The 17799-nt window shown below is 37.7% G+C and overlaps 1 protein-coding gene across 12 annotated transcripts in view; it reads right to left on the bottom strand.

Annotated features, from left to right (window-relative positions):
* LOC123869182 (heterogeneous nuclear ribonucleoprotein R) overlaps positions 1–17164 on the bottom strand; it is a 36770-nt gene extending 19606 nt beyond the window's left edge. For 4 of the 12 annotated variants that reach the window (XM_045911950.1, XM_045911957.1, XM_045911956.1 and 1 more), the window contains exons 1-5: positions 15182–15495; positions 14554–14759; positions 14186–14297; positions 5019–5212; positions 361–488 (exon numbers count right to left, since the gene is read on the bottom strand). In XM_045911950.1, coding sequence (XP_045767906.1) covers positions 361–488; positions 5019–5212; positions 14186–14296 — 433 coding nt within the window. In that variant the 5' untranslated portion in view covers position 14297; positions 14554–14759; positions 15182–15495. Of the gene's footprint in view, positions 1–360; positions 489–5018; positions 5213–14185; positions 14298–14553; positions 14760–15181; positions 15499–17049 lie in introns of those variants that run through there. The other 8 variants (XM_045911959.1, XM_045911961.1, XM_045911960.1 and 5 more) reach the window with 6 other exon arrangements.
* Positions 17165–17799: the final 635 nt, after the last annotated feature.

The following is a 17799-nucleotide window of genomic DNA, read 5'->3' as shown; positions in this document are numbered from 1 at the left end:
TCACCGAAGTTGCTGAAAAGTACAGAGTTAGCTCACTTCCTGGGGACAGACATAGGTTACATTTCATCCCGAAAGATCAAAGAGTTCCCACAGGATTCTTAGACTCATCCGTTTATCCAATTTATATGGGTACAGAGGTAGTTTGCGTGCCGAAAAATTAACATAGGCAACTTTTGTCCCGAAAAAGCAAAGAGTTCCCACGGGATTTTTATAGATATATATATATTTTTTTAATCGACGCGGATGAAGGTAGCGGGCATCAACTAGTTTATAATATACCTACCCAATGATAGTTATCACTTCGAACCCTGCTTTTATTAGCAGAGGTCTAAAGCTTCGGTCGGAGTTGGCAAAGCTCACCTGTAGTGACGTCTAACGTGTACCCGGTCCGCGCGAGGATCTGCTTGATCTTCTCCTCGTCGGGCCCCTTGGCCTGCGCGGGGGTGGCCAGCGCGGGCGCGCCTTGCGCCCCCGCTCTGCTTTTCTGTCTGAAACACCCCGGTGTTAGTGGTCAACGCACATTTTATGATGTCAAGAGGGATAAGTCTATAGCTATGTCCTTTGCACCATTTTGGTTGTCTGGAAGAGATCGCTAAGTCGTGATCAGGTATAAAAGAAAAGATTCCGACGAATTGAGAACCTCCTCCTTTTTTCGAAGTTGGTTAAAAATTGGAGCACACTTGGGACAAGATCACCTCGAATGGTACATTACAAAACCGTACAAGTCAGTCTCCAGCTTTATACTAATCTTTAAAAAAAATAACCGAATGAGTAACACTCGTACTTCAAGGAAATATTCGTATTGTAATGTCACTGGTAGCGGCTCTTTGTTCAAGGTTGTCATCCGTCGTATAAACTTGTAGGTAGGAGCTTGCACATATGCGTCACGCGCCTTCCAGAGGATAATGACCACATGTAATCTAATCTTGAACGTTATGAGTCGCCGCTGAAGTATCCAACAATGTCTGTTCAGTGTTTATGGCGTGCATTCAGATTATAAACTTTGTGAATTTTACGCCAATCGCAGTCGACAGAACTAAGGCATTCACTTAAACCCAATAGCTTTTACCCGCAAATCTGAAGGCATGGATTTTGGTTTTTAAAGATCCATTTCAACTTCCCAAAATTTAAAGCCGAATTACTGGGACGTATTTAAATGCTTAAGAATGTAATTAATATTAGGTATCTGAGTTTTGCCCCAATTGACCATACACCAGAAAACAGTCACTTAAGCGGAATTTACATCACGAAATTAGTGGCACGAAATTAGTTTCACGACATCAATTTTCTGATCAATTGCACATGCAAAAATTTTGTCACAAAAAGTAAAAGAAAAAGTGAAATTGATGTCGTGAAACTAATTTAAACGTTCTTGTGTTACTAATCGTTTCAGTATCAAGCCGTTTACAGTGGGCGTCTACGAATAGAAAACCTGCAAGCAAAATTTCCACCAATTTTGACCCATCGGTTTGGGCAGTACTTTGATGTCACTCAGTTAGTTTCTTTAATCTACGAGTATTATACCTATAAGACATACTTACATAAAAAGGTTTCTCATAGCTCTTGCCGACCCGATCCGATATGAAGAACTACGTTCTACAAATAAGAGGCGCTTACGCAGATTAAAGCGTTGTGTTGGCGTAAAATCAGACAGTTTTTCGTCAAAAGACTATTGGATAAAGGTCACACAGCGGCGTCGGGAGGCGGCTTAAACGTAATTTTTGTATGCAGTAGATTTTCTGTAGTAGTTAATTTTCACGACACAAAGAGCCTCATACTCATAGGTACGTTGCGACAAAAGTTTTCCACTCATACAGGATTAACTCTTTGTAAAATACAGGCATGCTTTATGCATCGATTAAAGCCAAAAAAATGGATCCTCTAACTTTGTTTCGAGTTTTTTGTTATAATTTGTGGCATCGTAAAGGTTTAATTTTTTATTGGCATCATTTCAGTGTATATTTTCAAGCTAATCTTGTATGCGAATGTGGATTATTCAAGTGCCGTGGGTGGGTTCGTAAAGTTTTTGGGCTGTACCTATTAGAAATTATACTCTCAAAGTAAAACTTTACCACCTAGCCTGAGTCAGGCCACTCTTTTTTTATTTTTATTCAGATACAAGTTAGCCCTTGACTGCAATCTCACCTGGTGGTAAGTGACGATGCAGTCTAAGATGGCAGTTTTCATTAAATCCATAATCCTTTGGTTTCTTACACGGTATCGTGCCGGAACGCTAAATCGCTTGGCGGCACGGCTTTGCCAATAAGGTGGTAACTAGCAACAACTCCTCCTCCAGCTCTTCTGAGCTAAGCTAGCTTATGCAGCTTCCATGTAATGCCGCCTTGAACACCACATCGTCTTAGGAAATTTTCATTGCTTGTTTCTTTTTTAGTCACGCAAAGGTACGTGTACCGTGTGGCTTTAAAACCAAGTGGGACAGTCCAAATAGTGCGAAATTCGACGAAAGATTTTCTCGATCGATTTAAGTCAATCGGAGTGCCCTCGAGGTTGGACCTTGTAGGTCATATCCTCACATGTACACGTCTTGCTACCTGGATCCTGAAAGGCGTATGGCGTCGTTTGTCCTAGGCCAAATACTGTCCGGTAATGGTCGCGTCGTCCTCTGCATTGCCATTTTCCCCTAAGAGTAGTGTTGGTGAGGGTGGCAGGAGCTCGCAAGGTAGTGGACGTCCATTCATCACAGTGTTGAGACACAGTAGTTCGACACCCTTGATCTCATGGCAAGCAACGACGTCGACGGCCCTTACCCATAGGGCCCTAACTACGTAGGCCAGCTCGGCTTGTTCTGTGTAGATGGTTTTTTCGATTCTCTGTAGGTAATATCATATCTTTACTCTGTGGTTTGGGGTGTAGCGGTGTTGTCCCATGGATGTGTATGCGCACCCACCCCCAAAAGGACACGGAGAAGGTACTTGTCATTCTGAGAGGAGATTCGTTCTCAGTGAGTGAGTCAGCGATAGGCTGATGTTGTGAGACATTTGAGTCACGCGGACGCGCTAAATAGGTGGCAGCACTCGTTAATAAAAATCATCATCCTCTGGTGCAGTGCTACACGGAACAAACGATAAGTGTCAAATCAATTTTTCAAGATGACCCACATTCAGATCGAGCGATTTGGCCATCATCCAATAATTGATAGGGATTGCTGTGTGCGGGCAAAAAAATCGGTTCTGTTTTTATTGTTACACACATTTCCAGTCACACCTGCTAGGATGTAATGATGGACAATCTAGAATTTTTTTTTAACCTACTTTAGAGTGGCTTTCAATCGCCCAATCTTTAACGACATTTGATAGTTCTTGTATAGGAAATCTGACACTCCCACAGCTACGAAGTTATCTCATCTCACCGGTTCACTCATTTGCCCAAGAGTTCACTCGGACAAGAAAGATATTACTTTTATTTTATACGTAAACGATCCAACATTATTAACACAAGAATGTGAGCAGGAAAGTAACAATGTTAAAAGAATTCGCTGAATTGTTATGACAGAATAACTCGCGATTTGCAAACTAGATAAAATATAATATTATGCTCCATGCCTATCGAAATAACTAGTAGCACTAAATACTTAACGGTAGGTACCTTTCAAAATTCACCCATGTCTTAGCAAAAATACCCGGGTGCAAAAATTCTTTCGAATATTTTTGCTAGACCAAAAGTTTTTTTTCGGCTGATTTTTTAATTGACGCTAAAATGTCAACTTTCATATTGAAAATCTGTCAAAACTCAAAATGTCTTTACAGCCAGTTAATTCGAGGAATGAAAAATCTGCCCTTACAGAATTTGTGCATCACAGAATGCACGATAAATTCACAAACAAAGCGGATGGGCCGGTAAGAATAATGCCAACAAAAGCCCTTTACGAATCACACCACAAAGCGTCGAATCTCCAGTCTTGACACGATTCGCCGTGCCCGCCAAGTACCAGTTAGTTTTGTACACCGAGGAACTTTCCCATCGTTTTGCAAGGCTTCGCGGCAACTACATACTTCGATACATATAACCACGTTTGTGTGAGACCCTTTGCTACATTTACGCCGCGTGACTCGATGCGGCAGACGTGCGACCCTTGGTTTATAAGCGCTTTATAATTGTATCTTTCATTACAGTGCACTGGAGATGCAAAAACATTATGGTCTGGTTGGCAACGTGCAGTCGCCCTTAACTTTAGCTTTCCTTCAAGTTCAAACAGGATGTCATAGAAGCCCAACCACACGGAAACGTACGAGTACGAATACGAACGCAATATTTTGCGAGTGTCCCTTTCATTTATTTTATCAGTAAAGGGTTTACCTAACAGATTTAATAGCTGCTTTTATAATATATTGCGTACACCTTTCTGATCCTATTCACTATCCTATGCAGTATAATATCTCCATAATATTAAAGGTGAGAAAATTTTATTGTCAACATAGACCGATGAAATCCGATCTATTGTTTGATTTTCCAGTAAAATAATTGAAAAAACAAATCGATAAGTAATTTCGGATTAAATCGTGCGTAAAAAATGCAGTGATAATTTCGTACCTTCTAGAGCTAGAAGAGCAGAAACTTCACAAAAGACAACTGTATGAGAAAGGCAAATTATTTCAAGCAGAGCAGTCATACTTGATGCAGTCATGAGTCATGACTGCTTCCAGATGCGACTGAATGGCGAGCTACAATAATTGTCCTTTCATTTTCATACGCAAGACCGTTCAAGCAGTCGCGACCGCTTCAAGCAGTCGAGTTGAAGTTGATGGTCTGCTCTGTGTAGTGTTTTCAGAGTAAATGTCACATTTTGGCCAGAATGCGAATAGATTTTTTTACCTTAAACCTACATATTATATCCAACATTTGAAGTCCAATAAGAAAAAACATTACTGACACTTTTGAAGTATAAAATAAGTGATTTAAAAAATATAATTTTTTGAACATCACCTCCTTAACTGTACGGTAAAAGCAGAATAGTTCAAGAGAGAAACTTAAATTTAAAAAAAAATCAGGGCACTCACCTATAGGTCTTCATGACTCCACATAAATAAGCACTTTTATTAGATACATGCTCGAGATTTGAATCTAAAAATTGTCCAAGAACACTTAAAGCACCGTCGGATGGAAATTCTTTTAAGGCGTCTAACGCACGCTCGTCCAGTTCTGCGTGCGCTAGCTTTCCAGTCTTATAAATATCGTCGAGCTTGGTTGCTACCTGGAAAAGACGTTAAATACATGTCTTATTACTGCAATATAACAATCTTTTTTATATTTATAAAGGAAGACGTGACTGACTGACTGACTGATTATATATCAACGTACTGTTAAAACTACTGGACCGATACATATATGAGGCAGGGGGGACGCCCCCACACATCCGCACGTCACCCACGCTATTCCACCCCGATTGCCATCTCGACTTGTCTCGCACTATAGGTACCATAATACCTATAGATTCATAGAATTTTCATAACATTCACAAACTATTTTAAGGGCCGATGTTTCAATCGTCACATAACTTTTATCTGAGGAATAAGTATGACGTTTTGACAAATTTCTTATACAAAAACCTCTAATTTATTCCTTAGATAAAAGTTATTTGATTACTGTTGTAGGTTGTGAAATTCCGTACAAGTACTAAAGTTCAGAAGTGACCAATGGGCGCCCCCCATTGGTCACTTCTGTAACTTTAGTCTAGAAATTCAAGATTTTGCATATTGTAAGCTTATTTAACGCTGCAATAAGTACTCGTATCTCATGTCTGTGTCCCTACTTAGAAAGGATTATAGGAAAGGATTAGATTATTATTAAGGCAAATATTTTATCGTAGAATAAGCCTGGGCTAGAAAATCGACGTATAGGAAAACATGAACCTGAAGAGTAAAATTTCAGCATACGGACAAAACTAGCGGAATCCCGCTCAAGAAACTCGCGCCGTCACCTTTATGGAGTAAAACTTTAATAAAAGTTTCGCATGTTTTAGCTCTAAGTAACTAAGTTTGAGTAAACTCAAAATTACCTACGCTCGATAAATCTCAGTTTTAGGAGTTTGCCTGTCAAGTTTCACATGTTGCAGTTATAGGTTCATGGTGTGACATTGCATGGTTTCAATACGGGCTTGATTTATCGGCCCCCAAAACTCATTGCGATCATTACAATTATGATTATTATGGCACTTGTATAAAATTATTATGGTATGGTAAGTATAATCTTACTAATACTTCTTATAAGTAATATCTAGAGGAAAAGTTCAGCGAATCAGAAGAATTGCATCTTCTGGGCTATAGGATAGGAACCTAGGCCTTTTTTAGGCTTTGACGGCGGCGACGAGTTATGCCTTCCAGCCCATATAACATGATATGAACATCTTACAGGATTCTTATACGAAAATTAAAGTATGAAATTAATGTTTTACTTAATCTCATTTTAGGGATTAACTTCCAGTGGATGAGTTAATTTTTTCAGTCATCGAATACCTACTAAAAAGCAGGTTCAGAATAAATCAGTTTAAACTTAAACCCGTCAACAAAGCGAAATCAATATTGGTCATTACAAGATTCTAATACGGAAAATATGAAATGAATGTTTTCTTAATCTTTTTTTTTTATTCATTATAGGCAAGCACTTGACTACAATCACACCCGATGGAAAGTGATGATGTGGTACCCAAAAGATGCCTATTCAGTATTCACTCGTTTAAAAGATACCCGGATTGTAATTGATAGGAATCTAATTTCAGGTTAACTGAAACTTAGTAGGCGAGTCAATTCTTTCAGTCAACGAAGGCTGAAAAGCAGGCTATAACCTAGGAAATCCTAACTTAAGTCCGATACGATATGAAATTTCCATTGCGCATGCGTGCAAAAGTTTGGGAGAATTTTCGCGGGCCGCACTGCAACGCATTGCGTAACCGTGCGGGCTACGATCGCTTCCACAGGGAAAATCCGAGGGAAAATTGCATAATGCAGCAAGCTGCGCCTAGTGTATCGCCTGTCTTGCTCGGAGTGTATGAAAATGTATGAAACACATTACAGGAATCAATCAAGTTCGGGAAATGCGGTACGATGCATCTACTGTCTGGGTGTGTTTTTGTCCTGCTTTGCGCGTATGAAAATGTATGAAAGGAAACATCGGCTTTGATCGCTCTCACGGGAGGCATGGTAAGCATTTTCAATAGGGAAAATCGCGTACTGCAGCTATTGTCTTTTGTTTCTCTAGCACATATGAAAATGTATGAAATTATAGGACATCATTTAACAGGAATCTAGTGTAGAAGTTACTATTTATTGCATATTTTACTGTCAATTTTATCTAGTAGGTATCTAAAAATTTATACATAGAGAAGTTTTCTTATTTTTTTATCCTCAGCCAGCGTATAATCTCTATTAGGCACGAAAACTACAAATAAGTTTCAGAATGTAGGTATCGTTTTTGAATTACTTTTAAATCGATATACCTATCTATGCCGATCTGTCCAGCCATAAGATGGTCGGACATCGTCATGGTTGGCATAGAGGGTTAGCATCACCGTAGAATAGAATAGAATATATTTTTATTTAAATAAACTTTTACAAGTGCTTTTGAATCGTCATAATAATCTACCTCTTGCTTGGAATGCTGTTCTTACCGAAAAGAACCAGTAGTTAAAAACTTGGTTGATAAAATAAAGTAGGTAGGTACAAAAACCTTTTTTCTGTGTACGGCATCTTGCGATCAATCTTCCGACTAAACACGAGCAGATAATGTGGGAAGTGATGGGGCGCTAGTCATTTATGTAAGTATTGTAATTAGCTCGTTGTATTATTAACCCCCGACCCAAAAAGAGGGGTGTTATAAGTTTGACGTGTGTATGTGTGTATCTGTGTAACTGTCTGTGGCATCGTAGCGCCTAAACGAGTGAACCGATTTTAATTTAGTTTTTTTTGTTTGAAAGGTGGCTTGATCGAGAGTGTTCTTAGCTATAATCCAAGAAAATCGGTTCAGCCGTTTGAAAGTTATCAGCTCTTTTCTAGTTACTGCAACCTTCACTTGTCGGGGGTATTATAAATTTTTAATTTACACTTGTTTTTATACTGGAGTCGCAATAAGGGCCCTAGGGTTGTAAAATAAATCTATCTATATAAAATAAGATTGTAATTCACTGGCAATTTTATTCATTTGCAACTGGGCGTATCGAGGAGCTGCATATGTCATCGGATCATTTCCATAGTTCAGCTTATCTTAGCTCTGGAGAAAATCGTTTCAGTGAGCTAAATTGAAGAGATCCTATTAGAGGCGTCAAGGGGAGTTTCGTGATACAAGTCGACAATCACTAGTGATGAGACGATGGCTCTAAAGACGTGTCTTTAACTAATGAAATGAAAGCAGACTACTTAAGAGCCTTATCGATTGAGAAACTAAACCTTGAGAGAACGATTGAGATAGTGAAGTGATTTTGTCTTTCCTGTCTCGATAGTTCGTAACTAGGTCTTCAGAGAATGAGAGTGATTTTGTCGTAACACCTATGTATAGTGCGCGACAGGTAGAGATGGCAACCGGCCCCGGCGCAAACCCGTTACGGGAGTGCGTGGGTGTTGTGCGGGTATGCGGGGCGACCTCACTCCGATTGCCATCTCAAACTGTCGCGTACCTACTATAGATTGTAGAAGGGTGATAGCTATAGTGGTTAATTGCTATCCCTTGCATAATGCTCCCTGCAGACTTTGACAGAGAAAAGAAATTTGTAACTTCGTGCGTAAATAAAGAAGGTAAAATTGCAGAACTAACACGAAGGATACTTCACTAAAACTTATTATTATAACTTAAATAAGTTTAAAATAGTATTACAAAATTATGAAGGTAGGTATGATGTCCCTCCGTAAAATATGTTGATTGAAATAGCATACTCTCAGCCTTTTCACGGACTTGTTTTTAGTGCTATCAGAGCGAGCATTTTTAGAGAATTTTCAATAACTACCTTATTCTGTACTGTTGACGTAATACTCAGGCTACTTTCAAGCTTTGACAAAAGTTACCGCAACATACGTGAAAAAGTCAGGGAAAATCATATAACAATGAAGTGAGGTGTCAAAAGGAAACAGAGCCTAAGATATGGCGCCAAAATGGCATACCTACATAATGCATACAAGATAATATGGCTTTAGCATTACAGGAAGCTGGTCCGAGTGAAGGCAAACCAGTCCAACGATTATAACCAGTTAACCAAGCAGGCTTCATGCCAGGAGCGGTTCTACTGTTTCATCAACTCAATTATTATAGTTATTACAGGACTAACCGTCTGTTCACTTTGTCTGTCCAACATTCTGACTGCACGTCAGTGGTAAATTATTTGACGATTCATAAGCACTTGTAAAAGTATATTTGAATAAAAATCTATTCTATTCTATTCTATTCAATGCTTTGGGATATTCATAATCCATAACACCTATCCACACATTACTAATCCTTACTAACGAATGTCCAGGTGTATCCTTGATAATTATTGTACGAGTAAAGCCCTTTCATATGATACCCCACTTGGTATAGTTATCTTACTTTGAAAATTGAAACACATTTAAATTTTTTTTAAATCATGTGACCACAAATTCGCGGTTTTCAGATTTATTCCTGTACTTGTGCTATAGGACCTACCTACCTGCCAAATTTCATGATTCTAGGTCAACGGGAAGTACCCTATAGGTTTCTTGACACACACGACAGACAGACAGACAACAAAGTGATCCTATAAGGGTTCCGTTTTTCCTTTTGAGGTACGGAACCCTAAAAAACAGTACGTAATATATTTCAATGCATTTGCTAGTATCAGGGCTTTCCCTAAAATGTCAAGACTTTGAAATAGTAGACTCATCTATACTAGTTATTTCATAATCCATGCTACGTGAATTATAGTTCCATGTTACCTTCTCACAGTAGGTACAAACGCTAGCCGATCTTATTGTTGAGCATAGAAATACACTTAACGTTGCATCCTGATGAAGATGGATATGGGATAGTATTTATCCCGAGAAAATAAAGGATTATGTCATACCTAATTGTTTAACTAGCCTGCAAATGTTTCAGTTCAGGGTAGTTTCTAATGAGTTTTAACTAAACGTACCTACCTAACCGTTATAAGTACCGGAACCCCGATCGGCCGTGATCTCACTAGGGGTCATGCCTGAAAACCAGCGCTGCAGTCGAGTGACTGCCGCATCAAGCTGAGGCAGTCATTCGTTTCAGGCAGTTGAGGCAGTTGAGGCAGTCATTTAGCCAAAATAGATAATTAAGTTAGTTTTAAGAAATGGGTACCTTGGCCTAGGTAACCAGGGAGCATTAAGCATTGGTCGGCTCCTTGGTTCCCCGAGGACTATGATACCCTATCTGTTTGTAATTACCATATTATTTTATCTGTTAACAAGATATATTTATTTATTTATCATGCATATATAATAAAATAATAATATTTAAACTCTCGGCGCTGTTAAAACCCTCGCCTACGGCCGGAGTTTGCTTCCGCGTGACATAATATCTTCTTAGCCTTATTAAGATACTTTCCCGGTAAAAAGATAGAATATCGGTTCAGCGTACAGTATGGCCGTAAAAACGTTAAAGACACACACACACTTTCGCATCTACAAGGTACTCTGTTAGGTACCTACCTATCTGTTCTCAACTAGAGTTGATGTTATGAAAAATGCACTAACCTTTCACGTAATCATGCAACGATAGTTATCAGTTAACCATTTCACATATTTTTACGGTTTTCTGTGATTATATGATGTAAGCCGGCTTCATAGTTGATGAAAATCGCAGGCATTATCAGCCGGATAATGCCCGCTAATTCACCAGCGTGGAAATATGTTTTTGAAAATCTCGTGGAACTCTTTTAAAAAAAAAAAACTATACTACTGTTTTTTATTATTTAAATTTTGCATTCACGTTATACAGTAAAACCAATTACTAGCTAATGCCCACATGCGTTGGAACAGGACTCGCACCAAGCAAGTGCCGACAACAACTGTAGAAAGTTTCATTTTGGATTTTCCAAGTCGGATTGAATCGGATTGATACGCGAACGGTAGCCGCTAAAATAACGAACAGACAGACAGACGACATTAATTTTGATAATACAATAACAATACAGGAACCCAGCCTCTTTTACCATAAAATACTTACATTGTTATTACACTTATCACACTAATATTATAAAGGCGAAAGTTTGTATGTGTGTGTGTGTGTGTGTGTGTATGTTTGTTACTCCTTCACGCAAAAACTACTGGACGGATTGGGCTGAAATTTAGAATGGAGATAGATTATACCCTGGATTAGCACATAAGCTACTTTTTATCCCGGAAAATCAAAGAGTTCCCACGGGAATTTTAAAAACCTACATCCACGCGAACGAAGTCGCGGGCATCGGCTAGTTTGTTAGTTAATTTTAATTCCCCCCAAGAATGTCTTAGCAACAATGATAAATTAAAATTATATTTAGCCAAAGATAAATCCATATCAAAGGTCAATTTCTCTAGAGAAAGTTTTAAAGTAAACCTCGAGTATGGTGATAATCCAGTGTTAAGTCAGGTAGGTCATACTTCTTAACAATATTTATATTTTACATTTGGATGTGGTTATGCAAACCTTACCTATGGCCACATAATTAACTTACATTTTGACAATGTAATAGATCAGTCTTATAAGATTTTGCTACTTCTCAAATCCAATAAGAATCTTGTTAAGTAGAAGTATTTAGTAATAACTACTAGAATTGTTATCATTAAAACTACTAAACTGACTAGTTTATTAGATACAGGGCTGATTTTCAATCATCGAATGAACTTTAACTGACGATTAAAGACGATTTGATAGATTTCAAATACAAAATCTCTCAAAACGTCTTTATTCCTAAATTAATAAAATATTAATTAACAGGCTATTTAAAAATCGGCCCTATGTGTAAATAAGCTAATAAATTACTAATCTGATATACTCGTACAACCATATCTATTGTTTTTTAGTAAGTAATATTGCAACAAGTAAGAAAATACGTCAATATTAACCATAAGTAAACTGTAAGCTTTTTACCCATCATAATTAATTGTACATTTAACTAAACATGTAACTAATTCTACTTGTACACAATCTCTAAACTAAACTGACAGGTCTTAATCTAATGATGTCCTTTTTCTCGGTAAGTATTATGGAAGAGATAGCACTATATTTAAACCTGTCACTTTAGTTTAAGAGATTGTGTATAACAAAATTAGCCACATTTTTATATTATAACTTAATTAAGTAACTCGCGGGTACCTAAATAATCTTATAAGAATGTTATAAACAATTAATAAATTACTAGGTATGTAGGTAGGTCATAAGATTGAAATATCATTATGCAGATATTTTACTTTTTAAAAGTTTATGTTAGAACAGGGTAGCCAGGGGTTCGATGACGGTAAACTGATAGCTACAATGTGACGATCGTAATCACTTCTGACTGGCCGACACTCTCTCGCTATTGCTTGACATGTATTGCTGAAGCACTATAAATTCTACCAATCATAGCAATTGAGATTGTAGCAATGATTGATGCAGCTTTTTCGTAATCGACCTGCAGATCCACAACTTATGACATTTATTGTTTACTTTATTTTATTATACAAGGTTAGCTATTTTTTTATTTAAGTACCTACTAAATGATTTTAAAATAGCACCATTATCTACAAACTTTCAATTCATTCATCAATTTTAAATTATGAAGTGAGAAGGTTCAATTTTTGAATTTGATTTATCTTGCATAACCATATCCATTTATGAGAATGTTCTAGTAAAGTTTCAGGTGTGGCATAATTTTGTATATTATGATTTCAACCTACTTCATACCTAATACATATGTGTCATACTTCATATCATAGTAACATTACATTCATGTACATGTCTATAATATGGGTACCTGCTGTACATACATACTATAGGTAGTATTTAGATTTTAGGCCAAAGGTCCAGATCCCATGAAATTACACACTAGATGTGTCATTCTGAATACAAATAGTGTTCTATGAACCTGCCAATATTAGTACTGGCCAAGCTGTAAGCAAAAGAGTTTCAACTCGCAAACATTTTTGTTTAGTGTGACCTGTCTAATGTATTGACAAAGTTTGTGTCCAGAAGTCAGCTTTTTGCTATGTGTAAACACTAGCAGCAATTCAAATCTGCAAGTTTTCTGTACTAAAAACTTGCAAAAATTGACATGAAACTTTTGCAAGAAAACTTGCCAGTGGACACGTCTTGGTCTTCATACTTTAACTTTATGTTAATTTTATATGGGATTATTATTTACATTTAATCATTTTATCAGATTTGCTAAATTACCTAACAGTATTTAATTTGAATTTTGACTAGGTAGGAACATTAGGCAAAGTTAATTTACCTAAGTAGTACAAGTTATTTACTTAGGTACTTATAATGCTTAAATTATGTTACCTATGCACTAGGCTAGCTTGGTAGACTATGGCCAAAAACCTTCTCATTCTGAGAGGAGACCCGTGTTAAGAACCTAATGGGTCGGTGAATGGGTTCAGATTGTGAAATTTTGAGTAAATAACTCATCAAACCTAAGTATCATCAAAGTTATGTTATAATATGAATAAATAAGTACAAGTGAGTATTTAATTTTATTGAATAATTCTTATTAGAATCTTGTAAGATTTTTTTAAGTCCTGTACTTATGACCAACATTCTGCGATGAAACACCTATACAATTTACTACATGATAAAATTACCTGAACAGTAGTTTTTAAGTATTATTTGAGTACTTAATTAAATAAACAGTAATGTTATTTAACACATTAATCAAATAACAGGATAATTTGATATTTCTTACTTAAATTAAGATTTTGGGAAGCATGTTGAAGTCACCGTTCATTTAATTCTTTTAATATAAATTTCTTTTAAGAGTTGATAATTTATCAATTTTCAAAAGTTTATAAAAACACCAATAAGTAGATATAATACTACATAAAAGTTTATATACTAATTTAAGCTAAGCCCATTATGTAAGGCAGCAAAAATCAAATAAAGTTCTGCGTTAACAAAAACTGCACAACGGCAGAACTTGTTGAAAATATTAATAAATGGTGTATTATATCACTGTTCTTGGGTTCAAAAGGTGTGTAAGCAAGCCTTATAATAGTGTGTTTTTAAGTTATAAACTCACCTTTGGGTCCAAGCCATATTCTATGAGTTTGCGGTAATCCGGAGTGCGACCAACGTCAGAGTCCTTGCCAGGGACCTCTTCAATGGATATTTCTCCATTGCCCTCCGCCATTCTGCACAATTATTAATTTTTTGAACACGCACTACACTTACACACATAAACGCCGGAGCCTTTAGGTACCTACTTTCAAACTAACTTTATAAGAGCAACCTACTGTAGGCACAGCTCTCTCGGAGCTTCGATGATGTCATGTACTGTCGACAGAGCGACAATGCGAGACAATGCTGATATTATACATCACAAAACTGTTATCTTACTGCGTTAATTGTGTATGCGAATAATTATGCAAGAACAACAACAATATTTACCTTATTTTACAATTTTTTGTAATTTTGGAAGAAATGACAACTCTCTAATTGTCCGAAAAACAAAAAAACAAATGATGTTCAAACATAAGAAACTGTGAAACAATAGGATTCTGCACTCCTCATTCCATCCGGGTAAAAGCGGATTTTTAAAAAGCGAATGCGCGGGTCATCGCATTCTTCTAGTGATGTGAAACGAATTTTGGAGCCTAAAATGAAAATTTGAGTTACAACAACAAAAAGTTAACAACTACACTTAACAACAAAAGGATATTCGAAATCCGGCGGTCAATGACCGAAATAACACAGAGTATACTCGTAGTTCTTTTAAATTGTTATTAAACATCACTTTTTAACGAACAGTCACTGTAAAATCACTTTTATAGTCCTTTTGTATCAAAATATAAACACTAGTAACTTTCCGCGCATAAAACTTTGGCAAATGCGAAACTGCAATAAGTTGAGAGTGCAACTGCATTGCACTCGATAAGAACCGGCCGGCGCGCGCCTGATTTTCCAAGAAGAATCCAGTTGGAATGAGCACATGGGATGCCAGAAGATAGTAAACACTATAACACACTATCACTTTGCAATATAATAGACCTGGAACACTGTACACGAAAATAATTACCTATTAATTTTGCTAGTTGGTGGCCGAGACAGATATGGCGGCACCGCGCGACGTCAACGTGACCGCCAATACGGGGTTCTCATAACGACGCGCGCGGGACATGCAACGAGGAGTGCATTCAAACTTTCAAAGGTGAAAATTTTAAAAAAAATTAAAGAATCTCTCTGCTTTCAGAATAAATGCGGCCGCAGCGAGTGATGAGATATTTTTATTGCACAGAGAGTTTTTGCAATGATTGAAAATAATTTTGAATGTGAAAGAGCGCGGCGCGTCGCGCAAGGCTGCCGGCCGCGAGGTGAGACAGGCTAGCGGCAAGACGGCGGCGAGTGAGAAGCCGAGAGCGAAGGGGGGAGGGTGTTGCAACCGGCGGCGGTGCAGGCGTGCAGCAGCGGCGACGCCGCACCGAGCTCGTTGCATACTTGCATATACACTCACACTCGCAAACCCTCTGACCTTCGTTACTTCAAGTCGTAATCGATTCACAGTAGACTTTACCTTTGATACACATAGTTTCTTTGATAAACTTAAACGATCAAAAGTTTTATGGCTGCTTTATAAACAATCGCCTATATGAATCAGAAAAAATATAAGTAGGTACCTACCTACCTACTGCTTAATGATTTTTTTTTTATCGTAATCATCATCAACTTTTTATCTTGCAAGAATCATTAAGATACGGAAATAGGTACTCTTTATCAAATTAGAATTTGCAAATTGGATTGGAAAACTATTTTTCCAATAGGCAGGAATTACTTATGCAAATAAGAAATAATGCTAAGCAAAGGTAGTTTTAGATATACTCATCTATCTACATCTACAAACTAGTTTTTTTTTTAATAATATCTAAAACAACGCCATTTTTTGACAGTCAATAATGAAATTATGATAGGTACAATTACAAGCGAAATATCTCACCGCACGACCCGAAAAGATCACACGGTTACTAATCGACTACGTCCAATAGTGGAACAAGGTTCATTACTCTTTGATATGGAAACGAAGGGATAAAAGAGTTAATCGCAATAACCCCCTTGCTTTAGTTCGCTTCACCTGCTGATTATTGAAGCCGTATGTATTCGCGACACATACACAAAACTGGCCTTCGTACTTCACGTGTATGTGTAAGAAACTTGGATCTGTATCCGCCGCATAATGCATATGTGGGTAGATACTTAGATAGAGCGGCTACTGCGGGTGCCATGCTTTGTGCGAACGCATTTCCAAAGCGGCCCTTTCACCGCGAATATGAATCTTACACGAAGCCCATGTCGCGTCGAGAATCGCTTAGTTCATACAGGCTCGCTTCACAAAGAACTCGCGTGTAGTATGTATGGTGTAGCGGCACGACAGACACACTTCCTTTCTCACATTTTCTTGATATCAATAGCGTTAAAATACAAGCTGTAAAACGAACTCTCCCCGAGTTTCCGGTGGGTTAAGTCTTCTTGAGAAAGGTTTCGCTCACCTCACACGTCTGCTTTATTCATATTCGATGAATAGTAGGTACGACTCATTATGTTAGCTCATTCCTTGCCTAAGTATATTTCGATACCTACGTCATATAACAACAAAACAACAACAAAAAATTCAAAACTCGCAAAAATTAAAGTGGCACATCACTATTTTGGAATTAAATTAATCAAATCACAAATGTCATTTTGACAGCCACTCTTGTTGTCTTTTTTAATTTTGAAATTTAAATTGGCAGGAAAATTCATAAAGGCTACTTTCTGCAGTTTCATACTGTGTGTACACTGTAAAACCTTTTTATTGAAAACATAAAGTACCTAAACTACAATCTAAAAAGGTTTTTCATCAAAAAGTCTCAAGACTCCAAAACCTAAGTTTGTATCCAAATTGTTACTCACTGATTCTCGTAAGGACCTTAGAAATAGCGCGAATCATCCGTCACGGACATCTATAAATATCCATTTTGCAAATACAAGTATAGCTTCGCAGACCGCGCCGGCCGCGCCGCGTAGTCGCGTACTACATTCGCGATAAGGCACTTAGTGCGTATTTTAAACACGTCAACAGTTCATTGACCCGCGCCGTTTCGCACACCGTACGTTGCCGAATTTATTATCTGTAGATTTGTAGGTCGACGTCGTCTCTACCGGTGACGTCAGGAGGGCCCATCGCACAGATGACGATGACGTCACCCCGCCGAATCCCAGCCAAACCACCAGACGCCAACCGAACTGAACTAGCCACAAGCCACTGACCGGTGTTTCTAGTTCTATCAAAACACGGCGCAAACTATGCATTATAATACTTGCCCTAATCTAACCTGTCAGAATGAATAGTAAAGTAGCACATACCTACTATTCGTTCGCCATTTAGGTAGGTATGTGTGTCGAGGTCAATAGTTCTTTCCAATTCAAGGGCAAACGTATTTACTACGTTTTGTTTGAGCATTTAAATTATCGTTTACATAATCAAATTAAAAACATACCAATTCCTGTCCACACGGCGCACACCTACTTCAACTAAGTACCTAGATATAAACAATCAAATCGGCATAGTATTTTCAATGTTAGCATCTAGGTAACTTCTTCGGACCTAGGGCATGTCTAAAGCCTACCTTTACATAATAATACAGGGTTAGGTCTTCAATT

This window comes from Maniola jurtina, chromosome 10, assembly GCF_905333055.1.
Source record: "Maniola jurtina chromosome 10, ilManJurt1.1, whole genome shotgun sequence".
NCBI classification, from domain to species: Eukaryota; Metazoa; Arthropoda; class Insecta; order Lepidoptera; family Nymphalidae; genus Maniola; species Maniola jurtina.
Note: the sequence above shows the minus strand (reverse complement) of the source record. Positions and strands in the feature narration are given on the sequence as shown.